This window comes from Mesocricetus auratus, unplaced genomic scaffold (assembly GCF_017639785.1).
Source record: "Mesocricetus auratus isolate SY011 unplaced genomic scaffold, BCM_Maur_2.0 Super-Scaffold_100707, whole genome shotgun sequence".
NCBI classification, from domain to species: domain Eukaryota; kingdom Metazoa; phylum Chordata; class Mammalia; order Rodentia; family Cricetidae; genus Mesocricetus; species Mesocricetus auratus.
The window spans coordinates 536,471-564,183 of NW_024429269.1; the positions used below are offsets into that span (position 1 = coordinate 536,471).

Here is a 27,713-nt window from a genome sequence, read left to right on the forward strand (position 1 = left end):
GAGCGGAGGCTGAGCAGTGGATGGGTGATGAAGTAAATCCTAGGAAGTATTCAAAGGCAGGAAGTAAACTTTGATCCAAAACAGAGGTACAAACAAGGCAGATACCACAGATGAACAAACAAAAATGGCAGCTGTGCTGACCAGGTGTTCAAGCCTTGGAGTCACTCATTCATTCATCACTGACTTTGTTTGCCTCTCACACACCAAAGCCAAGGTTTGTAGTGCCTGCGTGCATGTATACAGTGTGAGGAAAGATCCCAAAATAAGAAACACCAAAGCGAGACACAAGCACATCTTTTTGTCAGATCTTTTCCAGAAATACATGACAGTAAGGCAGAGAGGCGGACAAGCCTCCTGTAGAGTCCCTCTAGGCTCCCACTCTCCTGTTGTCACTCCCTTCAGTTTGTGTCCAGAACTCAAGCCCTTTCCCAGTCACCCACCATCCTGGCTGGGAAGCCCGCCTCCTTCGTCCAGTGTCTGTACCCCACCAACCCAAGCTCAAAACCTCCAGAACGTCTTGCAAGTCCTCATCCTGGTCATGGTCCTCCTTTCCACTCCAGTTCTGTCTCTTTTACTCCAATTCTTTGCCAGTTTGGAGCCTGTTAGACCTGCTCAGTGGCCTTTGCATTCGCTGGGCCGTCCGTCCAGAACACTTCCCCTTTATTGTGGGCCATCCTCACTTCCTGAAGTTCTGCCGTCAGTGGGTTCTTATCTCAGAGGTCTTTCCAGAAGCCTCTTTGTAAATCCATGGCACCCACTCTCCCCGTGCTCCTTGCTAGGGTTTCTCAGCAAGCCTAACCTCCTGCGGCATGCATTCATCTCTTCCAGTCTTACTTCCTCCAGCAGCTGTGTGAAGAAGGCAGGGAGGGGTCTCAAGTATCTCACTACTGAACCTCCATTCCAGGACCAGTGCCCAAAACACAGCAGGCCACTTATAGAGGAAGAAGAAACTATCTAGCTCGGGTGGTTAAGTTGATCATGAGGTCATTGACCAAGGAGAAATTATTTTGGGGAGATGGTGGGTGTCTTTGTGGATGTCAGGTCTACATTGATGGAAATATGTTTTGCTGTGTATTATGAATAGATTCCTATTGGAACCTACTTTTCTTTCTTTTATTTTTTTGAGTATTTATTACCCATTTTTACTTTTTCTTTTCAGAACTCTGTTTAGTACAGTAACTCAGTTTGTAATTTGGTTGCTTTCCTGTTGTTTAGATTTTTTTGGTGATTTTATATTTTTTAAACATTTAGTATTAAGTACACAATGAAAATTTACTTTTATATTACAAAGGTAAAGTTGGGTGATGGCGCTCGCCTTTAATCCCAGCACTTCAGAGGCAGAGGCAGGCAGATCTCTGTGAGTTAGAGGCCAGCCTGGTATCCAAAGTGAGTTCCAGGGTAGCCAGGACTATTACACAGAGAACTAAAAATAAATAAATAAAAACTACAAATGATGACAAATTTTGTAATCGTGTTTAACTCTGAGTTAAAAAAATAACATTTAAAACGAGATGTAACTGAAACATTTTAAGAAAGAATGCCGGAGCACGGCCATTAATAGGTACCTGTTTTGTTTCTCTCATCCAGGACTCCAAGTTCGGGACTTACTTTCTAAAGAGGAAAATCAGGATTAAAAACAAACAAACAACAACAACAACAACAAAATCCAGCAAATTATTCAGGCATAGTTTGCAAAAAGTCACAAGCGCTGGCTCACGTATCTCTAATCAAGCATGTCTGTTTTTTACTGCGTGTTTTAATTTTTCATGTTCTATTCTTGTCAGGTTCCAAACTGGAAAGAAAGCCTCCATAGACTCCAACAACAACACAATTTCTCGCAAGAAGTATGTTTTCAGATGGCGAAGCTAACTGGCCCTTTAGTCTGAAGTTTTATAGTAATAAAAAAGTAGAGTCTATCTCATTCTGGAGATCTCTTCTGGGGGAAGCGCATCTTCCCGCAGAGGGCGCCACGCTCACCCCTGTGCTTTTCCACAGCCGCCTTTTGGAGTCCTTAGTCCAAGTCTGGAGAAAGACCGGGATGGATGTTCCCGGATCATCTCCACAGGGGTGCCTTCTGGGAAGGGGGCCACTTGGAAAGGGACCTCTTGGAGCGGACACCTTCCCTCAGTGTGAAATTGCAACTGGCAAGAAATAAATCCCTGAGTTTGGGATTCCCAGATTAGAGTTCTGTCAACAGTTTCCTAACGGAAGGTCCCCTAGATCGGATACTTCCGAAGCGCCCGAGTCCCTTGCACTAGTTCCCTGCGGGCCTTGAAGCCGGGCTTCCGGCTCTCCCGGCTTCTGCAGACGCTCCCGGAGGCGAAGGCAGTAGCTCACCGCTCATTCATTCAACAAATATTTACTGAGCGTCCGGAGGCGATCGGTGACCCTCACCAGCTCCTCCTCCTCCGCGCGCCTCAGCGCAGCCCGGGAGCGCTTGGGACCGCAGAGCCGACCCTGGGAGGACCAGGCGGCCAGCCGTCTGCTGTGGCTCGGGGTGGACGAGGCGGAGTCGGCGGGGGAGGCGGGCGGCCGGGGCGCAGAGGGCGCGGCCAGCGGGAGGAGCCGGGGCGGCGCCGGGGAGGGCGCGCGGGGCTGCGCGGCCGTCGGCCCCAGCAGGTGACCGCGGGCGGGCGGGTGGCGCGGGCGTGTGGGGTCCCGAGCGCGAGTGAGGCGGGACGGCGCGGCGTAGACGCGGCCGGCGCGCCGAAGTCGCCCAAGTTTTGCGGGAATATGGCGGAAGAGTCCGACCGGCGCAGCAGCGCTCGGAGCACGAGTAGCTACAGCCGCTAGCGCCTCGGGGCGAGGTCGTCGCCATGGCCCGCTGGATCCCGACCAAGAGGCAGAAGTACGGGGTTGGTGAGTGTTTGCCCCGCCCCACCCCGACCCGAGAGCCACCGAGTCCGCGGGCTTTGGCCCCGCCGACTTGGCGCACACTCCGCCGCCCGGGCTCCCTGGTGCTGCAGTCCCGGGAATCCAGCCCTCCTGGGTTGCTAAAAGTGCTGCTAGACTTGGGGACTCTGGTCCCCTATCCGAACACCAACTCCAGAGCCGCGCACTGTGGGAGCGCATCGGGTCCCCTCTGCCGTAGGTGGCCAGCAAGGGTCGCACGTGGGATGGTGCGCTTTGCGCCTGCCCTTTGCCATTTCCGACTCTGAAGCTCCAAAGTGCCTCTCCTTCCCTCCCTGGAACTGCAGTCCCGACCGCAGTCATAAACAGAATGGGAAGTCGAAGTTGCGATTGGAGGTGATGGAAGAGGCAGGAAGTGTGTGGGTCCTGAGGCTGTGTGTGAGGACACCCATCCGACGTACTGGCGTGGATGGAGAGGTGTGACACAGCTTCCCCGTGGGGCAAGAAGGGACTAGGTCCCGCGCTGGCGCGTGGCATTCGCGGTACCCTAGAACCCCGTGGTTGTTGATCTGTTTGTTCTCTTGGTTTGGATCCGAAACCGTGGCTATGAGGATTCGGACCCAGGTGGAAAAAAACTTTGCACTTTCACTTTTGATTGAAGGAAGCCAGGTAGGAAGCACTCACCTTTGGCCGGACGATGGCCACGACAATTAGACTTTAAAGGAGTAAACAAGTGTGTTGTGTGAGAATTGTATCACTTTCTCTGGAATTCATTCACTTGGCAGGTTTGAAATGCAATCCTTTACTTCGCTCTCTTAAGCACGCCTCTTTTTTTCTCCACCTCCCGGGCCTGCAGAAACACTGCCTGATGTAATTAGTCTGTTGTGACATCTAGACTCCTTTCAGACATAAGTCCTATGTGCCTCCGTAACCGTGACTCAGGTTTCCCCTGTCTACTTTAGTATATTATTAATTTGATGCAGGCTGAAAGCCTGCACATTTACATTTATAAATATGTATCTATGTATATATTCCCAAACTTTTTTTTTTTAATTTGGCCTTCCTTTTAGAATTTTTGCTCCTCCACATGGCTGCAGGTCACATGGTTGGGTGAGATTTCTTTAGCCTCAGATCACCAGGTCTTGACTTAACGCCCAAACTTTGGGTAGGACTGTTGGATAGATGCCTGCTTGTAATAGCTGGCCATTGTGTAAGTGAAATACTGTAAAATTGATGAAGGGTTGGGTGTGTCAATCATATAGCATGTTCAAAGCCTTGGATTCTATCTCCTGCACAAAAAAGAGGGATTAATGTATTTGAGCAGTATAGAGTACTAATTAATGAATAAGAGCATGTTTAGTGCTAACCAATTGCTAAAAGGTCTTTTCTAATTTTGCCTAGGTTAAAAGTTGTTCCCAACAAGTTTGTTTCCGACAGTGTGCTTGCTGTATGTTATCAAAGCATTGGAGTAAGAATGTTCTAGTGTTTCCCCGTGCTCTGGAGTCAGGGTTGAGTGTCTTCGGGAGCAGATCTCAGCAAAGTTGTTCCAGGGTGTAATCTGGGACACTTTGCTAGACACGGCAGATTCAGGCACATGTAGATGTTGAAACACAGAATGTGCACCGACGTCAAGGATGAGTCTTGGCAGGGTGTCTGTGCTCTAGTGTTTGGAAGCCTTCCTGCTTGCACGAGGGCCAGAAGGAGTCAGTTTTCAGAGTTCCCTTCACTCGCCGTCTGAGATCTCTGCAGTAGACAGTCCACTCATCTCTGTAGTTCAGTGTTGGGTGGAGCGTCAGTCCTGTGTGGCTTGGATCCCTTGTGCTTGCCCCACCCCCATCTACAGGATGCTCACAACACTGCATCCCTCACTAGCCTTTCCCTTGGGTTCAAATCTGCCCACTGCTTCCTTCACCGAGGCTCCAAGTTGTGTCATCCCTAACTTTGTGGCCTTAGCCCTCCCCATCACCAGGTGTTAGACAATGCTAGTCTCTTCTGCAGATTATTGCCTGTTGATGCAGGAGGGGTTGAGGAGGGTCATTGATTTCTCTTCTAGGATCCCAGCCACACCCTCCGACCCCAGCCACGCCCTCTGACACCTTCTGGCAAGGTGTTTGTTTGAAGCAGAGATTCTTTGTGTAACCCTGGCAGTCCTAGAACTTCACTTTGTAGACCAGGCTGGCCTTAACTGATGTTTTTGAACCTAAGAACTGGGATTAAAGGCATGCAACACCATGCCCAGCATGACTAGTTGTATTAACTCTGCCCCAAATGCACATATATAGAGGGTACAAGGGTAACTGAAAGGGGAAGTCCATCTTCCATGCTGGGGTGAGATTTTCTGGTACCAAGAATGCTTTGAGGTCACCTACTCTTCCATGCTCCGTAAGTAAGCCAAGTGAACTCATTGGTTCCCCCCAGTTGGACTTTGAGGGAATCATACATCACTTTGTCATTAGTGCCTTATAAAAAGGGGGTCAATGTTTATTTATCCCCAGGGGAAGAATTCTGGCAAACGAAGGTTATGGTTTTTTATTTCTGCCAATTAGAAGGTTTTGTCAGGTAACCAGTGTCATTTTCTGCAGTTACAGTTACCAATAGTCAGCTGAGACCCAAATATGAAATGGGATAAGAGAGAGAATGAGAACCCATTCATATAACTTACATTTTGGCACATTATTATAACCTTTTACTATTAGTTATTGTTCATGTCTTAAGGTGCCTGATTTATAGATTGAACTATCATAGGCATGTATGCAGAACATGCAGGGTCTCGAGATCCACTGGGTTTTGGAACATGTCTGTGATGGGCAAGGGGTCGCCTCTCTAAGTGTATTCAGTGGTGTGCACCCTTGATGTTGAGGTACTCTTGTAAAACAGGGTAACATAACCTTTCTAGAGATTTAGTACACTTCTCTCCAGTTAAACATCGACACCCACTTGTTCCAGTATGGGTTTTACTGGGAGAAGCCAGAGCTCCCATTGCTTTCTGCAGAAGTAAGGAAGCGTTCCTTAGGCTGTGTGAATGTCCTTGGGTGTACTGCTGTGGCTGTTCTGCCCTGAGATGTTGTCACTTCTGAGGGCAGATGGTGAAGGAAGCTGCCCGGTAGCCGTCTTGAGGATTTTGGTGACTCACAGCTGCCCCAGCTATGGTTGTATGTTGCAGAGGAGGCTGCCACTCAGGGAAGGTTTGCTGTGAGGACACTGTGATCTGCATTTGAATTATGCTTGGGAAAGGTAACAGGTCCCCACTGTTGGTCCCCACTGTTACCTCTGATTGGTCCCCTCTTGGTTGTTTTTTAATAGGGACTGACATGTCTTAGAGTCCTTAGTTCTTGAGTACAATACTAGTTCTGCCTCCAGTATTAGGTGAACATAAATGGTCATTGTGTGTATCTGTGTTATCCAGAAAGGGGGCTTGATAGACCTAACTCTTTAGAATACTCAACATTAGTATTCCAGAAGGAGGTTCGTAGAACTGAGTGCCGATCTACCAGAAGTGCTAAGTGCTTAGGGACAAATATGTTATTCTCTGAAGCCAGGTGCCTTCATGTTTTCCTTCATTTTTCTTTTTCAGTGTTATTTATTTGCAGTACTGTTGACTGAATATAGGGCCTTGCAAGTACTAGGAAAGGGTTTTACTGCTGATCTGTATTCCCAGAACCCTTTCGTTTTCATTATTGAGTTTTGCTAGGTTCTCCAGGCTGGTCTTGAACTTCCATAGTAGCCCAGGCAGGCCTTGAACTTGGAATCTTCTTGCCTCAGCCTCCTGAGTAACTGAGTTTATAGACCAATATAGCCAGGCCCATGACTCTTTCTTTCAGCTGTTTAAGCGAGTGGAATTATAAAATAGTAATATTTGAATTTTAAGCACATATCAATGATAAATATGCTTGTCACTTAATCACTCTCAGTCTGTCTCTCTCTGTGTCGGGGTCTCTCTATTGTAACCCAGGCAGGCCTGGAACTCTCCATCCTCATGCCTTAGTTCTGGGAGTGCTAGCATTAACTACCGTGCCTCATGATACTCAGTTTAAGTGTATTTTTAAGTCAGCTTCTTCACAGCCATTTATGTCAAGAACAAAGATTATATTCTTTGCAGCCTGTTTGCAAAGCAGTTCACTGATGCATGTCATGATTTCCGGTATCTATAGCTATAGCGTGATAGGAAATCTTTGGAGGGAAACACTGGCCTTCACAGTTAACCCTCCAACACTTCAGTTGTGCTTGCCCCAGTTAGACTCAAGCCTTAAGTGTCAATTGGAAACCTAAGCCAGACTCGGGGTCTTTCTTGGTGTATTCATCCTGTGCCTGCTCATGTGTCCTGTCTCATCCTGGGCATGGTACTCCTGAGCCTGGGGTGTGATATCAGGGAGGGGGTTTCATAGTGACTGGTCCAGTTTGCTTTTTAAAAGTATTTATTTTTATTATTTGTAATCATGTTTATATGTGTGTGGGGTACACATGAGTGCAGGTGTTCATGCAAGTCACGAGGTGTTGGATCCCCTGGAGCTGGAGTTGCAGGTAGTTGTGAGCTGCCTAATGTGGGTGCTGGGACTTGAGTTCTGGTCGTCTGCGAGAACTGCGTGTCCTCTCAGTCCCTGAGCCCCTCTCCTTGGCTACCCCCCTTTAAGTTCAGATAAGTAGCCCCGGCTAGCCTTAGGATCATCTTCACTATGCCTCCTGAATGATAGGATTACAGGTGTATGCCACCAAATCCAGCTCTAATTTCCTTTTTTGAGACAAGTCTGTTGTAGCCCAGTCTACCTTGAACTCCTGACTCCACCCCAAGTGCTAGGATTCTAGGTATGTAACATCACCTGGTACATTATGTATGCTGGGGATTGAACCCAAGGATTTGTGTATGTTGTTAGGAAACCACTCTATCAACTGAGCTAACCCCAGTGGCTTCAGTTTCCTTTAGAGAGAGGAAGTTGGTACCTAGAGAGGGAAAGTGAATTGCGTCACTCCCGGGGTTCTTGGCATCAGGATTACATGACGCTTTTTGGCAGTCTGGTGATGCTCTGGGTTTCCTTGCACAGGATGAAGTTTCTGAGTGCATCATCAAATAAAATACAGAGGATTGAAAATGAGACTCATTGTATTGAAATATTTTTCAATTTACTTCTCATTTTTGATTCCATGCCCTTTATCAGTGTATCAAATAATAATATAACAACAATAGTTACAATAATTTTGACTTATGGGTGAGTGTGTATATGGATAATTTCTGGATAGGATCTGAAAGTGCCTGTTGGTGGGAATGCCACAGGTTCTGCTAATGTCACCTACAAAATCCAGTGGCAACTTTCTCTTCCATTCAAGTCTATCAGTCTTCTGGACTTGAATTCAAATTGAGCCCTGGCTGAGGCTCACACAGTTAATTTGTTGTGGAACCATCAGAGACACAGTAATAATTAACACTTGTCAACACGCCTCTACCTGTGATGGAGTTGGACATAACACGGTTGCATTCACTTGAGGAAGAATCCATCCTAAATGCGTTCATGCTTTAACAGTGAGGCTAAGAGAAGAGGGGTCAGAGAATTAACATGTCTCAGAACTTGTGGGGTGCTGTTTAACTTTTTCCAAAGAGGTGCTGTTCTGAACACCATGTCAGTGTGGTCCAGGGACGTTTGGAGAGAGTTTCTGAGAGGCTCGAGAGATTCAGAAGGTTTTCATAGTGATCCTGAAAACTCCTTGTCCCTTTTCCATACTCATGTTCTTGTGGGTGTTCGTGGGACCTTGCCCAGAGTTAGGTGGGACAGGGCAGTGGATCGCAGGACCACAGGCCCCTATGAGAACTCCAGCTGCCGTCTGTGAAGCTAGACATTAAGGCGACACACAAGGGGCCTAGAGAGATGGCTCAGTGGCTAGGGGTACTTACGGCTCTAGGAGAGAACCAGTGTTCAGTTCCAACCATGTGGTGGCTCACCATCATCTGCAACTCCAGTTCTAGCAGATTTGAGGCCACTTCTCACTGTCATGGGCACCAGACATACACATGCTGCAAAACATACATGTAGACAAACACCTATACACATACAATAAATATAAAAAAATAAAGTTTCATAAATATGCCAAATGCATGCTTCTAAGTGTTTTTGTTTGAAAAAAAGTTTGTTCCTAAATATGTATTGATGGTCCCATGTGTTGGTCTCCATACAGTGATTTTAAATTTATTTAAAAGCATGTCAGTTTGGATCTGAAGTGAATAGTGGTAGAGGTGACCCATGCAGATGAGGAGAGCTCTTTTTTGAAAGGGTTCTGAGCCAACTCAACACCCCTGCTTGAGGAATCATGTAACAAAGGACTAGAGCAGAGAGAGCTGGGAGACACTGTTGCCTGTTCCAGCAAACAGACACAGGTCTGTAAGCCCTACAGTCCCACCCCTAAACCAAGCTTACTTTCTCTGTGTTGCTGTTTATGCCATCTGATTCTTGTCATGTTGGAGACCATTGACTGGGGGGGGGTATCTTAATGGCTAGAGCCACATCTGTTTGCCTTTGCACAATTTTTATGTGGTATTTTCTTTCTTTGCCTGCCTGGCTCGCGTCTCTCTCTCTCTCTCTCCCTCCCTCCCTCCCTCCCTCCCTCCCTCCCTCCCTCCCTCCCTCCCTCCCTGTCTCTGTCTCTGTCTCTGTCTCTGTCTCTGTCTCTGTCTCTGTCTCTCTCTCTCTCTCTCTCTCTCTCTCTCTCGACTTAACACAGCCATTGGCAGATCTCTCCTCCTTCCCATTGTTTGCCATGTAAAGAAGCAGTTACAGAAATGGGGTATGGAAGTAACAGAGATGGATTCTGACTGGACCCTGTTACCTGCTTCTTACTCAAGAGGGAGAGGCTGGTGCCTGACTGAGTCTTTCTCTTTGCCATCTTTCCAGTCTCCTTCTTCATGGTAGCTGTATTCTGTGGTGTTGCAGTAAACAGTCAGTAAATACAGTAGTCCTTCCCCCAGATTGTTCTCTACAGTCTGGGTTATCTATGATAATGAACATAGTTAAGTGAAACTACCAGAACAAGTAATCCATCCATTTTTTTAACATTGCATGCTGTTCTGAGTAGCATGGTGACCCCCACATCCTAGTCTGTCCCCCAGGACATTGAGCATCCCTTTGTCTCCAGTATCCATGCTAGATACACCACCCATCTGGTAGACACTAAGGGGCCGCAATGGTCATCAGATTGACTGTGGGTGCTATGTTTGTGTTTTGCTTATCAATACCCTAAAGCCCAATAGTAACAATCCTGACAGTTTTACTCAAGTATATGATTGTGGCTGGAATAACAATTGTTATTCACTTACGGTGCCTAGCTTATGAGTGAAACTTTGTCTTAACTCTGTATAGGAAAAGCATAGTATATACAGGCTTTGTTGCTTATTATCTGAAGCTTCACTGATCTGCCGAGGTTTTGGAGTGCAGAAGGCAGAGTGTCACCCTGTTTGGCTTGCTTGAAATTTCGGCACCATTGTCACCGCCCTGCATGGGTCCCATGTGGCTTCTGTTCTGTTTTGACAGATTTAATACAGTTGTGCCCTCCCACCCCCATTTTGAGACAGGGTCTCATGTGATAGCAGGTTGGCTTGAATGAAATACAAAGGATGATGACCTTAAAATTGGGGTCCTCCTGCTTCTAATGCCTGAGTGCTGAGATGACAGGCATCCACCCAAGTGTTAGCACTTCAGCCTTGTGCAAACCAGGAAACCCTGCACCCCGGTGACTCCTGAAGGCTTTCCTTGTCCAACCCTCTCATCCCATCTCTCCATGACTTTCCTCCCACGGCCCCACCTCTGCCCATTCTGCCCTCTTGCTTTGTCAGATCTCTGTGATTTCTATGCCTGCCTGATACCAGTGATCTCATGCTATCTCTGTTGATACACATCTTTATCTCCAGATCTGGACCCCTGCAGGCCTCTTCCTGGCGTCTCTTCATCCCATCCTGCTTACAGCAGGCAGCTGTCTTAGGCCTTGGGATAACAACCTCTATACAGGCACCTTCCCTACTTCCTGTCATCTCTGTGCTAGGCTCAGACCCCATGACAAGAGTCATCCCAAGTTTGTTCTGTCACCAAGTTTTGTCCTTCTTCCAGTTTGTCTGCAGACCACCACTTCCTGCTATGTTCGATGTTTCCCTTTTCCTACAAGCCTGTTTGGTGGTCTTCCAACTCCTTGCTCTATTCCTTACACAGCCACGCCTCCTCCTCTGTAAGTCCTCCATGCTTTCCAGGTGTGGTTAGTGACATAGGACCTCTTGGTCGTAGCTTATGCCCTGTGCATTGAGGTCCGTGTTCTTTCCACCCGTTCGCATCCGTTTCCCTCCAGCCGTGCTGGTGTCATTTCTGTTTTTTGAACTCTGCAAGCTCAGTTTGACTCAGGGCCTTGGCACTTGCACCTCCCTCTTGTGGAATGTGCTTCCGGGATGTTAAACCCAGTTCTCTCTAGTTATCCAGGTCTTCAGATAACTCTTCCTCAGATGGTCCCTGCTGAGGTCCCTCATGCATAGGCAACCACCATCCTGACTCATACCTCTGTGTGTCAAGCACTTTATTTGTTGAGATTTACTGTCTTCTCATACACTAAAATGTGAATCTAGGAGGTGTCAGCAACTCTCAGATTTTTAGCAGCATACCCTGGCCCCAGGATTGGTACCTGACTTGCAGTTAGCACCCAGTGAATATGCAAAGGCACAGGTGACTATGGCCATCAGTTATCTAACTGGTCTACCCACTCATCAGAGAATATGCATAGACATACTTCCCACAAGATACATGGCAGTGGGAAAAAGGACATCTGGTCAATAGAGAAAGTAGGGCTAGTGAACTTTATAATCACAGGACTGTGTGGACACTGTCTAAGAGAGGAAGGAACTGAAATCATCGATATCACATTTATTAAACAGGGAGAAAATGGAGACTCTTCTGATTGTTTATGTAGGTACATGGCCTGATTGGCTAAATGGAAAGAAGAAGCTGGTGACATTAAATAGACTTCAGATGTTGGTCTGAGTCATTGGATGGGTGCCATGTTGAGCAGGAGTTGGCAAAGAAAGAGGGTGTGGTCTTTGGGAAGAAGGGAGATATGGAAAATCCTTTGCCTTCAGTACCACAAAAGGAGGTGTGTTGCTTTCCTGTCTGAATAAAGGTACTGTACAATGGCTATCTTTAGAGAAAAGCAAAGCAATTGTAGGTAATGAGGTTAAGAAAATGGGCACTGGCTGACAAGTAATCTCTTAGCTTGTTGGCAGTGGGAAGGTTGAGGCAGGAGGATATTGAGGTCAAGGCCAGCCTGGGGGATAGGGCAAGGACCTCTCCCTCGAAAACTTAACAGGATTTCTGTTATGGCCCTCAGTGTAATACTGCCACCATAGTAGCTGAAATCTGTAATGAACTTGTCATTCCTCATGATAGATTTGGAGAGACAAACCAAAGGAGTTGACAGCAAGAAATTCATTTCTCTCAATATCAAATTTTCTTATAAAGAAAACATTTTCCAACTATTAACTTATTTCCAGAAATACTCAATGTAATAACATAATGATCATAGCCCCTTGTTTATAAATGACTTTAGTACATTCAAGAAATTTAAAAAAGCTGGATGTGGGTAGCACATGCTCTATTCCTAGCACTAGAGAAGCAGAGGCAGGAAGATCATGAGTTTAAGACATGCCAGGACTACATAGAAAGATCCCTGTCTTTAAAAACCAAATAGGTAGGTAAGTAGATAAAGGTGTGATCCAGGACTTTGAAATTTCTTTTACTGAACTTGACCCTTGGCCTGTATTTCTGAGGTCAAGAAGTACTTAGTATTTCAGTGGAGGGTTGGATGTGCTAATACATGCACACCTGGAATCTCATCCCTTAAGAGGCTGAGGCAGAGGAATTGCCAGTAGTTGGAAGCCAGCCTGGCCTACTCAGCAAGAGACCTTGCCTCAGAAGAAAAGAAAAAAAAACCTCACCATGTTGCCCCCCATGGAAGGAAATGTACATTTCCCTTTACAACAGAGTTAAAAGAATCTACAGTGGGCATTAAAGGATGTGGCAAGTTCTTTAGTGATGCTTCATCCTTGGTTTATAATTATCCCAATTTGCTTTGGGGTTCGTGGGTTTTGCTAGGAAGCCTGAGGAAGTGCATTGCTGAGGTGGTTTGGAGGCAGAAATGGGACTGGGGAAGCAGCTGGTAAGTGCATGAATTCATTGTGTTTTTCCAAGTGATGTCCAGTGTCCTCCCCTGAGCCCAGGCTGACAGGCCCCATCCAGTGACTGAATTGCTGGCAGCCAGGATCCCAGCAAGAGACAAGTGGGCTTTGTGTTTTTGCACTGGGCTCCATACAACCCCTCCCTGTTGTTCAAATGGTGTCAGAATTGTTTCCTACCTTTTGCTGGTTGGGCCATCTTCTCTCCCATTTTCAAGTCTGATACAACTCTGATTGTCTACATGGGGGGGGGAGCAGTTGGACCCCTGGGTCACCTCCGCTAAGGATCTTAGACTCTCCGCCCTTGCAGGCAGCATGAGGGAAGGAGATTGCACCAGAGATGCACCCTCTGGAAATCAGGCTGCTGCTGACTCAGTCAAGATGAGCACAAACATATCCTGTGGTAACTTCATCACCTGGGTACTCCGTGTCCTACGAGCATGGAATCATGTGGCCTTCAAATCCCAGGTGTAGTAGGTTGAATGAGAAATGTCATCTCTAAGTTCGAGGCTAGCCTGGTCTGCAGAGTTAGTTCTAGGACAGCCTGGTCTACAGATGAGTTCCGGGACAGCCATTACCCCACAAAGAAACCATGTCTCAAAAAACAAAACAAAACAAAACAAATGTGTTTGAGAGAGAGGGGGAGAATGTCTTCCATAGTCTTGGACATTTGAATACTTGGTTCCCAGTCCGTGATGCTGTGTGAGTAGGGTTAGAAGGTGTGACCTTGCTGGAGGGAGTATGTCACTGGGGGTGGGCTTTGAGGTTTCAAAGCATTGTCACATCCCAGTTTGCTCTCTTTCCTTCCTGCTTTCCGGGGGCTCAGGATCTGAGCACTCAGCGTCTGCTGTCACTCTGCTCTTGCTACCATGCCTTCACTCTGCCATCATGGAACCTTAGCCCAAGCAAACGCCATCTCCGTATTGCCTTGTCATAGCGTCTTTTCACAGCAGTAGCAAACTAACTGCCAGAGACCAGCTGTGAAACTCAGTCCTAAGGATGCTGTAAAATCTCGTCGCTTCCCCCTCCATGGGACATAAAGTCCTGAGAACTAGATTTTGGCAGTTGGCGGTACCACTTCTTTGACAACGCTGCCATGTTAGAGGAGAAAAAAAGTCCAGAGGCATATGGGACTTTTCCAGAGTCACACTGCTGACAGCTGACAGTTGCTGACTTTCATATATATTAAATATTAAAACTAAAAATTAATTCTTTGAGAGTTTCCTGCAATGTTTTTTTGAGCATATTCACTCTCCTCAACTCTTCTGCTTACTCACTCTGAACCTTCCCATCCCTTCCCATGTACCTACCCCGAGGCTACGTTTTTTTTCTTCTTTCTCCATGGAGACCTACCTGTTTGTGTTGCCTTGCTAGCCTTGCAATCCGGGCCTGCCCTGACATGTGGCCAGCCTACCAGGGGTCACATTAAACGAACTGACTCTTCCTCTCCCAGAAGCTACCAAATGCTAATAGCTCCTCAGCTGGTAGTGAGATTACACATCTACCATCCCTCCTCTATTGCCCAGGTCTTGTACATCCTGTCACCATCTCTGAGTTCATATGCGCACATTCCCTGTGTGTCTGGAAAACACTATTTCATTGAAGTTACCTGTCAATCTTACAATCTTTGAATGGAGGGCACATTATTAATGGAGGATCAGGAGAGTGGTGTGGAAGTTGGAAAAGGGTAGTCCTGTTAGAAATGGGTTTGTGCAAAACGAGGATACCATATTCTGAAGCCTTCAGGTGTGAGCCTGGTGTCTCATTCATTCATGAATCAGCTTCTCTCTGGTGGGGAATGGACTGCTTAACACTGGGTGAATAGATGCAGCCGTATTCCATGCAGGGGCTATTGTGTTCTCTGTCAAGTTTCTCTTGAAGCAGGCTGCATTTGTCCAGGTTTCAGAGGCTCAGCTGTGATACCTTAGCTTCCCTCAGAGTGAAGAGTGCATTGCCCTTCCTCTGTGCCAGGGTGAGGGAAGGACCCTGACAACATGGGTCATGATGGATTTTTCTTTCCCAGCTTGCTGGATGCAGAGGTAGGTTTTGTGAACTTCATGGCTGCATACTTGCCAAGGATTCAACATACTGGGGAGATTGGTATACTTGAGATGACAGTGTAGTATAGCTACAGAATTTACTTTGGAGTCATAGTGGTTTTAACAATAAAGTTATTGACATGGAATGATTAAAATTGAGTCATTCCAGCAAGGAATGATTAAAATTGAAAATGCAAATAGCTTTTGACACTTCAGCTTCATTTAAAAGCGTTTATCTTACTGCTATGTGGGGAATGATGAGAAGGTTATAAATATTACTTATAGTGAAAACATGGAAAGAATATGTCTCTTGGCTGGGCTGCATAGTTTATGGTATGAGCACACGATGTAAAATTGGCCTATGCATGTACCATTGGGTAGTGTCTGATAAAGATGACCTAGCATGCAGGTGCTGTTAAGCCAAGGGCATATTGCTTATGCTGTCTCTGTTTCTTAAACTGGATACTGGCTAGGTGAGTTCTCACTTTGTGAAAATTAAGGGAAATATACATAAATGGTCGATGTCCTTTTCTGCACACATATCAAACCTAAATAAACTTAAAAAAAAAAAGAACAAGGCACTTCGATCAAATGAATGCATTGCTATGGGTTTTCCTGAGTAACAGCAAGATAAAGTACAGAGTGTTGTTGATTGCATCCTTTAAACAAGGACTTTCTCGGTACCAGCTATGTGTCAGACACATTTTTAGGTACTGGATATAAAAGGAAAAGAAAACATATACCCTTTTACTTATACATGTCCTCCATTGCTGGAAGACTAGGAAAGTAATTGTCCACAGTTGGTTTCTGAAGGAGAGAGGAGATCAGGTTTCAGCAATAGAAAGAAAGGTTGTATTGTTGTTGTTATACATTTTTATTTGGTGTGCATGTGTGTGCATATGTTGTTAGTGTGTACACACTTGCTGTGGTGCATGTGGAGGTCAGAGGACAACTTACAGGAATCGGTTCTCTCTTTCCACCACTGAGTCCTGGGGACAAAACTCAGGGAGTCAGCCTTGACTGGATGCACATCTGCCTAATGAACTATCTCACCAGCCCCAGAACATTCGTGGAATCTCTTTGTGCCTCTTAAAGTCACTATGTTTCAAATGGATTATAGATTAAAGCAAATAAATTGAAGAGGCCTGATATTATTTATGCTATTTTGTGACCCAAGGAAGTCATCGCAGTCACTTTTGCCTTGGAGATCCCCAACAGCCAAGACAAAGTGTTTGGAGGTTTGCCCCAAACCACACAGGATGTTTTAGGTGACTTTGGTGTGAAGCTTTTCTATGCTGTCTCCCAATGCTGACTCGTACATTCTAGCAAAAATGTAACTTGATAAATTATATATAACCGTCGAGAATTCCAGGAACTCTTAGTATGCTTCGCTCTCCTCCACTCGGTTGAGTGCTTATGTGTAACCCGTCTCTTCATTATAATCAGAAAAGAAAGATCCAAGATTTTGATTCAGATAAAGAAAAATGGAATTTGCAATGTTGCTCTCATTTGTTGATAATCCTAAAATGTAAAACTTACAGTCACATCTCATTAATTTGAGTTTTAATTTGTCAGCTGTGTCAGAGCTCTGAGTAGCTATTTATGTTGGGTGGAACATTCTTAATTTAAAGGCAATTAAATTTGACATAATTCCTTTATATTGCATTATATAAAGTAAAGCATTTCAACAATGAAGTGACGTCTACATACAGTTATTACTGTAATCCAAGCGTTGTTAATGCATGCCTTTTAGAAAAGACATGTGTGAGTTACTGAGAAACTGAGACTTGCGTTGGTTTGCTTAGCGACACATGCTTAGCCAGCTTGAGAGCCATGGCTACCACTGTTATTCTGCCCACTGTGTGCCCTGCAGCCACGCCAGGCTTGAAGTTGGAGTTGTCAAGGTCAACGCATGAGAGCCTTTGCTGCAGAGTGATGCAGGAGAGTAGCTGCTTCTGGCTGGGGCTTTTGAAGTCCAAGTCTGCTAACTTTTATTGCTCTTTGCCTTTCTGATGTCATAAAAGGCTTTAAGCCAAGTGAAAAGGTGAATATAAGATTCTATACACAGTAATAGTACACTGTGGGTCAGCTGCTAGGCCATATGTTGGCCTGTCAATCAAGTGCTGCGGTGATTGGGGTCCCCTGTTGATAGAACATGGCTAATGACTAGGTATAGTTAATAGTGCTTGTCGGGCGGTGGTGACGCATGCCTTTAATCCCAGCACTTGGGAGGCAGAGGCAGGCGGATCTCTGTGAGTTCAAGACCAGCATGGTTTACAAGAGTTAGTTCCAGGACAGGCTCCAAAACCCCGTCTTGAAAAACAAAACAAACAAAGGAACAAGTAATGCTAACAGTTCACAGGTGCAGACCAAATTCTAATAGATTTCCAATCCTTTATACCTTGAAGTGGCCTAATCTTTTAAGACTCTTCCTGAAAAATGTTTTCATTCCGCCCAGAGGTAACATGATGCTTGTTGTCTGACCAGAGAGGAACAGTTACTCTGGTCTGAAAGAGGCTGATGTGAATGAACGAGTGAGCTGATTCACTCACAGTGAACTCACATGGGTGTTCTGAGTCATGCTGATTTGAGCTGGAATCCCGTGGACTGGCCACTAATCTCCCTTAGGGCTCGGAAGCAGGCCACATTAGTGGAATCCTTTTATGTGCAGCCGCTTACTAGATGGGCCCGGGCATTAAATAAGAATGTTTAAAGTCTGAGGAGATGAGTTCTGACCCTAGCACTTATGGGCAAAAGTAGAGACAAGTGAATCTTTGGAACTCCTTGGCCAGCTGATTCTAGCCACCTTCTGGGGACATGTCTCAAAACAAACAATGTGGAGAGCAATTGGGGAAGGTACCTGACTGACTTCTGGTAATTCAGACCTGCATATACATGGGAATACACATGCTACACACACACACACACACACACACACACACACACACACACACACACACACACACAGTGTGTATACTCACAGAGAGTAGAGAGCAGACAGGGCACATGGCTTCTGGCTTCTTTCTCTTTCATCTAATGAAGGGACAAAAATAGATTTCCAAACTCATGAATTTGTATACATCGTGACCAGCGGTCTCAGACCTGTACAAACTACCTGAATTATCTAATACACAAGGACAGAACTATGTGCCTATAAGCTTGTCGACACTACTCAAGCCAAAGAGTTGTCTGAATATAGAACTGCCTGGAATCACTACTGAAAAGGTTGGACATGTCTGGGAGAGGTTGATATGGAGTTTGTCTTTGGAAGTGGCAGAGATTGCTTGATGACTCTGGGGAGGTCTTTCATGTAAGTTCACAGATTCAGAAATGACCAGAGCCTGCAGAAGTGTTCTTTTCATGTTTGAGCCCTGGTCTAAGCCAAGTGCCTTGAAAATATCGAATCTGTTATATTTTCTTTCTTGAGTTGGCTTGCTCAGTTCAGATTTTGATAATATGACTTATTTTAAAAGCAAGCAACTTACTTCTGGAAGCAAACAGTAGCCCCATTGCTTTCCCCCCTGGTGGCATTTGGAGTGTGACTTTGGAAGACAGTTTTAGACCAGGGAAAGAAAAAGCCAGTCTTTGCTGTTTCAAACAATAGAAATGTAAAGATTGGGGAGGGCAAGGAGGGCACAGGGACATAAGGAACCGAATCCCCGTGGTTCCTTTTTTTTTTTTTTTTTTGGTTTTACGAGACAGGGCTTCTCTGTATTGTTTTGGAGGCTGTAGGTCCAGCCTGGCATCGAACTCACAGAGATCCGCCTGCCTCTGCCTCCCGAGTGCTGGGATTAAAGGCGTGCGCCACCACCGCCCGGCCACGAGGTTCCTTCTTAAAACTATCTCTGTCACGAAGTCGCAGGGCTGGGGAGATGGCTCAGTGCTAACTTGTCAAGCATGAGGATCCGAGCTAGATCCCATCACCCAGGTGACAAGGCTGGATGTGGCATGCACTTTCATCCCAGCAGTGGGACGGTGGAGACAGAGGGATCCCCGGAAATCACTAGTCACACAGCCTAGGTGAATCAGTGATCTCTAGGGTGCCCATGAGAGACTCTGTCTCAGAGCAGGTGGGTGGCTGTTGAGGAATAATGCTAAGTCTGTCCTGTGGCCTACACATGTGTTTTCACATGTGTGCACACATATACAGCCATTACAAAGCAAAAGAGAAGGTAGAGATGGCGGGATTGTAAGGTAGCATGTGTTCTGCTCTTCTCTTCGTGCGTGTCTTTGTCTTTTTGAATGCATCAGAAGCCTTGAGTGACAAGGTTTATTCTTTTGGAAGATGATCAGGGCTGTCTTTTTTCTTGCTGAAATAGTCATAGCCATAAGATCCTTAGAAATTCTTGGTAATCCCCTGCTTCCCAGCAAGCATTTAGAATTGGTTAGCTTTAGGAACTTTCCATTTTAGAGAGGTCACTTGATTTTTATAATCAAGGGCATTTAGGTTAGGGGGCTGAAACTGGGGACAGTGAAACTAACAAATGCTGGCACCAGAATAAGGACACTGCGTTTGGAGTTCAGTCTGAGTTGCAGATGTGATTCCTAGAGCTCTGGCATTCATATTGGTTCTCCCTCTCCCTCTCTGTTGCTCCCTCTCTCTCTTGCTCTGTCTTTTTGTCTCTCCTGTGTGTGTGTGTGTGTGTGTGTGTGTGTGTGTGTGTGTGTGTGTGTGTGTGTGTGAGTGATAAATGCATACCATACGGGAGTCTGTGAATGTATCCTCCCTCCACCATGTGTCTGTCCTGTGTGGGGTATATATGGATGTTCAAGGTTGATGTTTGGATGTCTTTCTCTGTCACTCCCCACCTTGAACTTTGAGACAGAGTGTCTCACCGAGCATTGCTGTTTGAGCTAGGGCACCCAGTAAGCCCCTGCCGTGGGCTTGTCTGCTCCTGCCCCAGCATGAGAGTTACAGATGGGCACTGCCACACCAACCTTCATGTGAGGGCCAGGATCTGAAGTCTGTGTGCTCTTTACTCACCGAGTCATTTCTCCAGACCCTTGTCTGACTCCCTTTAGGTTTGCTTTTTGTTGTTGTTGGTTGTGTGTATGTGTGTGTGTGTGTGTGTGTGTGTGTGTGTCTGTGTGTGTGTGTGCATCCCATCTGTAAAATAGTGAGAGGCCCAGTGTGGTGGCACATGCCTTTAATCCCAGTACCCAAAAGGCAGAGGCAGGCTGATCTCTGTCAGCTCTAGGCCAGCCTGTTCTACATAGGGAGCTCCAGGACAGCCCAAGACAGACAACCCTGCCTCAATAAAGTAAAATAAATTTGAGAGGATATTCTCTACTACTTCTAGATTCTCAGAGTGTGGACATCTTTCAGTTTTTGGAGAATTTTTTCTTTTCTTCAGGGTATTATTCTGTAGCCCATTCTTGCCTCAAGCCGAATAGAATCACCCTGCCTCAGCTTCCTAGGTAGCATCCAGGTGTTTTTGAAAGTTTCTGTAAATTAAGCAGTGCCAGAGAGGCCATGATCATTGGCCCCACAATGTCATATCGAAGATTGATGAGCTGCTGAACTCCTGAAGGCTTCCTCAGGAGGCTTTGTCTGGAAGAAACGTTGCTGTAGACATGGCCAGAGTTTCTTAACATGCCAACTGTAATATGATTTCTATATTTTATTCATGTGAAATATAAATTATATGAAATACGGTTTATATTAAAGCTACTGCTTGTATATACTTTCAGGCTGATAAGTGACCGCTGACATGAAGAATTAATTTTTTTCATTTGACACTGAAGTTATGAGTTTGTTTATATAGTTTTTGTACTGGCTGGTTTTGTTTGTCAGCTTGACACAAGCTTGAGTCATCAGAGAGGAAGGAGCCTTGGTTGAGGGCACACCTCCATGAGACCCAACTGTAATTTTCTCAATTAGTGATCAACGGGGGAGGGCCTAGCACCTCTTGGGCAGTGCCGTCTCTGGGCTGGTGGTCCTGGGTTCTGTCAGAAAGCAGGTTGAGCAAACCATGAGGAGCAAGCCAGTGAGCAGCACTCCTCCATGGTCTCTGCATCAGTTCCTGCCTCCGGGTTCCTGCCCTGTTTGAGTTCCTGTCCTGACTTCCTTTGATGATGGATAGCAATGCAGAAGTGTAAGGTGATTCAGCCCTTTCCTTCCCAACTTGCTTTTGGTCATAGTGTTTGTTGTAGCAATAGAAAGTCTAAGACAGCTTCCAAGGCAGATTTGCAAAGCTCCACGTGGTTGTTCCTAAAGTATTTAAGGGGAGATTAATTTTACAAGGTGCTGAGGTCTAGATTATGTCCCCCTAGTTCCATGCATATGTTGAAATTCCAACGCTCATGCATGATGGTGTTTGAGGTGGAGCCACTGGGAGATGGGTGCATTTCAAGGGATGGGACTCTTATGGTGGATTAGTGTTTTTACCAGAAAGGACCAGAGAGCTTGCTTTGTGTCACAAGAGGACACAGACAGATGGGGGTCACCTGTAGCCCAGATGAGTGCAACTCCAGAGACCATCCATGCTGGCCTCTGATCTCATACTTCTAGCCCCACTGCTGCAGGAAAGGAAATGTCTCCTGCCTAGGCATTTGTTCTGGCGGGCTGAATTGCTTGAGACAAGAGAGGATTCACACTGAATTATGAATCCACTGTTCCTGGATCATAGTTTAATCTCTGCTGTTTAATTCCTGATTTTCTCCCACTTGCCAGCTTAATTCACACATGTGTCAGACCCAGGCCTCTTGTGACCTCCTGGCCTGGGATCTTGTGGCTGATTTGGTTGTCAAGGCTCAGATAGGTTGGGGAGCTCCTGAGCTAGCTGTCCCGAATCACGGGTGCAGGCTGGGGAGGGAGATGTTCCTATTGGGACCTGTGGAAATGTAATCTCTGTACTTGTTCATCCTCAGCTTCCCACTTTGACCCAAGAGCAGCCAGGCTTCTGCTTAGAGTCTGGAAGGTTTGGAGAAGCAAACATAAAAAACTGTTTGTGGGAGTTTCATAAACTCTACAGCCAGTGCTAATCCTGATGGAAGGGAGGCTGAACATGAACCCTGCAGTTGAGAAGGATGGCATTTAGGGAAACAGCTTATTTTAGCGGAGGGGACTTCAGAGAGCTTGAACTTGAAATGAGCAAAGTGGTGTGGAGCTCTGGTTCAGTACAGCAAGTGCTGTTCTCCCTACCAAGTGGGTAAGGAGGAAGTTGTCCCCTTTGGTGGGTGCAAAGGGTGGAGGGAGGTGGTACAGATTGTGTCAGATTAGGGGAGACTCCTAATCTATTGTTATGCACTTTGAGGTTTTGTTCTGTCCCCCCAAGCCCGAGCAGCTCAGTGTGCTAGAAAGCTTGCTCTCCAGGAGGGGTTACACAAAGCAGCCTAAATCTGTAGCATGTGCCAACATCTGTAGTGCAAATATCCCCACTGTGGCCAACTTCAGAGAAGCAGTGGATTAGCTGGGCGCTCACAACATTCCTCAACATTTAACAGTTGGCTGTGAGAAAGATGCAGGCTTACTCCAGTATGAAATTCTAGAGGCTGATTAGTTCTTGTGTGGCGAGCAGTGACTGTACCTGCCAGCCCAAAGCTTCAAGGAGACTTAGGTACCCTCTGTGAGACACCTCCTGCCATTATTGACTGGTCTCTGTGGGCATGTCCCCTAGGAATGCCATAACAAGTACATATGATTTGACACAAGGAAATGGGTAACTCCTGAGATTCCCTCTCCTGGGAGTTGGATGAGTACGTCTCAAGGATAGTTTTGTTACAGAGGCCAAAGGGTAATGGAGAACACTGAGTCCAGGCAACAAGTTGAAATCACTTTTGACCCAGAGTTAAGAAAGAAAAGCTGTGAAGAAGCAGAAGATGAACGACAGAAAGGAGCTGACCTGGAAGAGATCTTATAGCCTACAAGATGGGCTCTGGGCTTAGTGCTGCCCCTGAGGTAACTTGTACTCTAATGGCCTATCTAGACAAGTTTACCTGGTTCCTTGGAGTACCTTGGAGAACTTTCCATGGACATAGTCCTGCCTGCAACTTTAAGGAATTTGTTCCAAGATTCCTAGGGAGTACCTCTTAGATCATACCCACCCCTGCCTGGACTACGCTGCAATGATAAGAAAGTGCAATATATAAATTAGACACACCAGGAGATTAGCAGCAACTGGTAACACAGAACAGTTACCACAGTATACTGTGGTCAAACTTATTCAGAACTCACCTACTGGGGATGTAGCTCAATGGTAGAATACTTGCTTAGCATGCTCGAGACTCGGTTTGACTACTATTACCCGGAAAAAGGAAAGATATGAATGGTTTATTTCTGGAATTTTCATTTGATAGTTGTAGACCACAGTTGACAGTAGGGAGGAAACCTAGAAAGAGTCATCTGGTTAAGGACACTGAGCCAGAGGTGGTAGTTCACTCATGCTGCAGAGGCAGGTTGATCTCTGTAAACCTGAGGCTAGCCTGGTCTACATAGCGAATTCCAAGCCATCTAGAACTACATAGTGAGACCCTGTCTTTAAAAAGAAAAAAGAAAAAAAAATAAAATGGAAGACATACTATAACGCTGTGTCACAAGATTCTAAGGGCAGGAGGAATCATGTCACTCTGGCTGTGATTCCGAAAAACCCTCGTCTTTATTTTGATGCCCACTCTCCTCTCTTTGTACTCCTCCCAAATGGCTATGGCTATTTCCTGCCTTTTCATCCCAGCATAGCTGATTTGGAATCCGTGATGTTGAGAGAATAGCCCGTAGAGTGTGGTGGGGTGCTTAAGTTGTGGATGCTGACTACTGGAGGAAACTGAGACAATTGGAGCCGTTGCTGCAGGAAGGAGAGTTCTTTTTCTGCTGAGGGCATCTGGAGAGGCGGGTCTAAAGACGCCTAGCCCAGACTGCGTTGGAATGAAGAGGCATTTGAAAGAGGCTTCGGGGCAAATGGGGACCTTTTTCACTGCCTGCTGTCCTCATCAAGCGCATATTTGTGAATAATCAAATTGTTGGGAAGGGAAAAGTTGCCCTTGGCTGTTTGGGGCCCAGAGCTTAGTCATAAACATAGTGGCATAACCTAGTGTAATTGGCTAGGATGGCAGAGTAACCCAGGGAGTGAAGGCACTTCAGTTTAAATAAGGGTTCATTGTGGACTGGAGAGATGGCACAGTTGGTAAAAGGGTATACTGCATACCATGTGGACTTGAGTTCAGATGTCTACCACATACATTAAAAACACAAAACAAAACCTTGGTGCAGTGGCACATGCCTGTCACTCTGGCGTTTGAGGAAGTGAGGACAAGAGGATCCCTGGGCTTGCTGCTCAACCAGTATAGGTGAATCAGTGAGTTCCAGGTTCAGTGAGAGACCCCATCTTAAAAATAAGGTGGGAAGTAACTGAGGGTGTCTGTAATCACACACACACACACTGTGAGGGTTAGAGGGAAGGAGTGTGGGTTTACTTTCAAGTTTGTTTCTGTTTGATACATGACCTTACCCTTACTTCTTTTGAGAATGTGATTTCCGAATTTCCCATGGAGACTTTTACCACTGGGTTGTAGCTTTTTGAGAAACAGAGCACCGTTTGATACTCGAATGAAAGGTTTGGAGAATGGTGCGTCTGCGTAGGTCTGACATTTCACGTACAACCTGAAGAATTTACGAATGAATCTGTTGATGTCTCAGCTCTTTTTGTTCCTCTACTGTTGTAGTTTTCTAAGACAGGATCCTGGGAAACAGGGGGCGCCCCCGTTTTTTTTTCTCCACAAAAGATAAGCGCTCTTCCAGCACCGTAGATGGGCAGTGAAAAGAGCAGGGCTTGCTTATCTCCCCACAGAATTCACGGACACTTGAAGGTGGATTCTGAGTAGGGAGAAGCAAACTGCCCAGCAAGGAAGTGCACACTGGCAATCCCAGGATTCAGAGGCAGGCAGATCTCTTGTGAGTTCAAAGCCATTTGGTTTACATAGTCAGACTTGGTCTTTGTGCAGTGTAGTAGAGGTGATATTGGTGATAGGAGGTACGATAATGCCAAGGAGGGTGACAGGGAACAAGGAAAGTTTGGCCATTTCTGAGACAGTAGGAAGGCCAGTGTATCTGGGGCTGAATGAAGGGATGGAGAGGCTGGCAGAGATGGGGGCTGGGGTGCTGTGTTCACTGAAACACAATTGTCTCTGCTTGCATAACATCTAATAATAGTTATTCATTAAGCCGGGCATTCATTCACTGTATAAGCTTGGTTTTTACCCACAATAGCAAGGTTCTGAGCTAGCTGGGTAACAGTGTGGTAGGCAAGCTTGATTGTGTGCAGGCAGCAGCTGGGAAGCCTTCTAAAGAGAAAGGCTCTGAACTCCCACCATGACCTGAGTATCTTGGATGCAAAACCCTCACTTCTGTTGTGTTTTGTTTCAGAAACGCCCCAGGGGATGCTGCTGCCAGGGCAGGATCTGTGTAATGGTTAGTTTTCATTGTCAACTCAACCTAGCATCACTCAGGAAAAGTTTCAATGAGGGATTGTCTAAATCAGGCTGGTCCATGGATGTGTCTGGTGAGGGGCTGTGTTGATTGCCGTCATAGACATGGGAAGACCCAAGGGGAAAGTGGGAAAGCTTCTTTCCATCCCAGGATCTGGGTCCTGAACTGTCTTAAGAGTGGAGGAAGCTAGCTGAGCACCAAACATAGATAGACTCATTTCTCTCTGCTGTTTGCTGTAGATGTGATATGACCAACTGTCTAAAGCTTTTTTCTCCTGTGGTGATATACCTATGTTGATGGACTGTAACCATAAGCTAAAATAAACCCTTTCTCACCCAAGTTGTTTTTTATCAGGGTGTTTTTATTTTGGCAGCAGAATGTCAAATTAGGACAACCTGTCTTGGGGAGTACATGGAACCATTAGAATAAGGTATTCTTATCTTCTGGGTGCATAATGATGCCCGAGTTATTCTGTGCACATGGAGAAGACGCCATGTTTCATGAGAGCAGCACAAAGAGGAGGAAATGTTTACATTATTGAGATCAGGGAAGGGCCCCAATCCAGTTTCATCACTTGGAAAGCTGGGTGCTATTAGAACCGATCAGAGGTGAAGGGGCCAAATCGCTTTCTGAACTAGACTGCATTCATGTAGTAAAGTGTGTGGTCATTTGAATCACACTGTAAAGGATAGTGAGCATTTATGAGATATAAAATGACATGTAAGGGCTTGGGGGAACTGGTTCAATTAGTAAAGTTCTTGCCCTGAAAGCAAAAGGACTTGGTATGTGATGCCCTAAAGCCATGTAAGAAAGCTGGGTGTAATCCTAGTCTTGGGGAGGCAGAAACAGGGAGATCTCTGGACTTGCCTGGGAGCCAGCCTAGCTGAGCTGCTGAGCTCCAGGTAAAAGTGAGACTGTGACTCAAGGAAGGTGATCACACCTGAGGGATGACACAGGAGGTTGTCTGGCCTTCTGTGAGCACACATACACATTTAAAGATGACAGCTACATGGGACTGATCTAGACCCCCTGAATGTGGGTGTCAGTGAGGAGGCCTAAGTAATCTATTGAGCCTTGGGTAGTGGATCAGTATTTATCCTGGGTTCACAAATGGACTTTGGCCTCCCATCCAACATTGTGAGGTGCACTCTCACCCTGAACTCTTGGGGGAGGGTCTAGGCCCTGCCCTGGATGAAATGACAGACTAGGGGATATTGGGGGGGGCTGGTGGGAGGGCACGGGAGGAGGGGAGGGAAACGGAGAGGGACCTGGAATTGACATGTGAAGCAACCTTGTTTCTAATTTAAATTTAAAAATAAAAACATATATAAAAATAAATAAAAACGACAGCTACGATCTATCATCCAGGAAAGATTTTTAAAAATTTCCCTATAAAGAACTATTCAACCATAAGCTCCGAGGTATTAAAAACATCTGGCTGCTAGCTTTCCGAGCATTGTTAATTAATTAACAGAAAGGTCAAGATTCTGTAGACCTAAACCCATCTGTGTGGAAACAGGTTGGTATTTTTAACCTGGTCCATTCAAGTCCTCTTCAGTGTATGAATTTTTTTTCGTTGACTGGACCAGCCTTAAAGGGCCCACCATAGCAACGAGCAGGTTTTGTTCTGTTCCTCAGAGAGGAATTTAATCCCACAGGTGAGAGTCAAGTAGAGTTGAGGCTTCATTATGTGGGTGGCACCCTGAAAGGAGACTGGATCAATGCTGCCAACAACATCTGGATTCCATTTGAGTCGGAAAGTATTCTGAAAGGAAATACCCAGATGTGTCACGTGACTGACTCACTCATTGTGTGTGTGGGGGGGTTAGTTAAGAGTGTCTGAATAATTTGGTTTATGTTGATGCTGGCAAGTGAGGTTCATCTGAAAAATCTCTTTGTGCTGTCCTACAGGGAGACCTGGGGAAAAGACGACAGCCATTTGAGACCAGCCTAGTCAACTGAGGCCAACACCATCTTCCATCTCTCCATTCAAATGCCTGGGAGATAGACTCAGATTTAAGCATTGAAGCTTGGCTTTGTTTAATTGACCCGTGCATTTTAACTGGTAAAACCCTAAACAAAGAGGAGTCTGCTCTTTAGAGACTAGTCCCCAGGGGATTGAAGGCTAATTCTTGAGGTCCAGGAAAAGGCTCAGTAGGGTTGTTTAAGTGAGTTTTGGAACCAACCACCAGTGGTTGTGGGTGGGCAAGTT

General features: G+C 45.9%; 1 protein-coding gene and 1 long non-coding RNA gene across 2 annotated transcripts in view; one reads left to right on the forward strand and one right to left on the reverse strand.

Annotated features, from left to right (window-relative positions):
• Positions 1-293: 293 nt before the first annotated feature.
• On the reverse strand, positions 294-2,484 carry LOC121137876. The gene is made up of 2 exons (XR_005875147.1): positions 1,566-2,484; positions 294-846 (listed from the first exon to the last, which is right to left on the reverse strand). It is a non-coding gene; the product is annotated as an uncharacterized LOC121137876 (long non-coding RNA).
• Positions 2,485-2,616: 132 nt separating this feature from the next.
• Positions 2,617-27,713, forward strand: part of Dock5 (dedicator of cytokinesis 5) — a 184,230-nt gene continuing 159,133 nt past the window's right edge. The window contains exon 1 of the mRNA XM_040740571.1: positions 2,617-2,859. Coding sequence (XP_040596505.1) covers positions 2,817-2,859 — 43 coding nt within the window. The 5' untranslated portion in view covers positions 2,617-2,816. The remainder of the gene's footprint in view (positions 2,860-27,713) is intronic.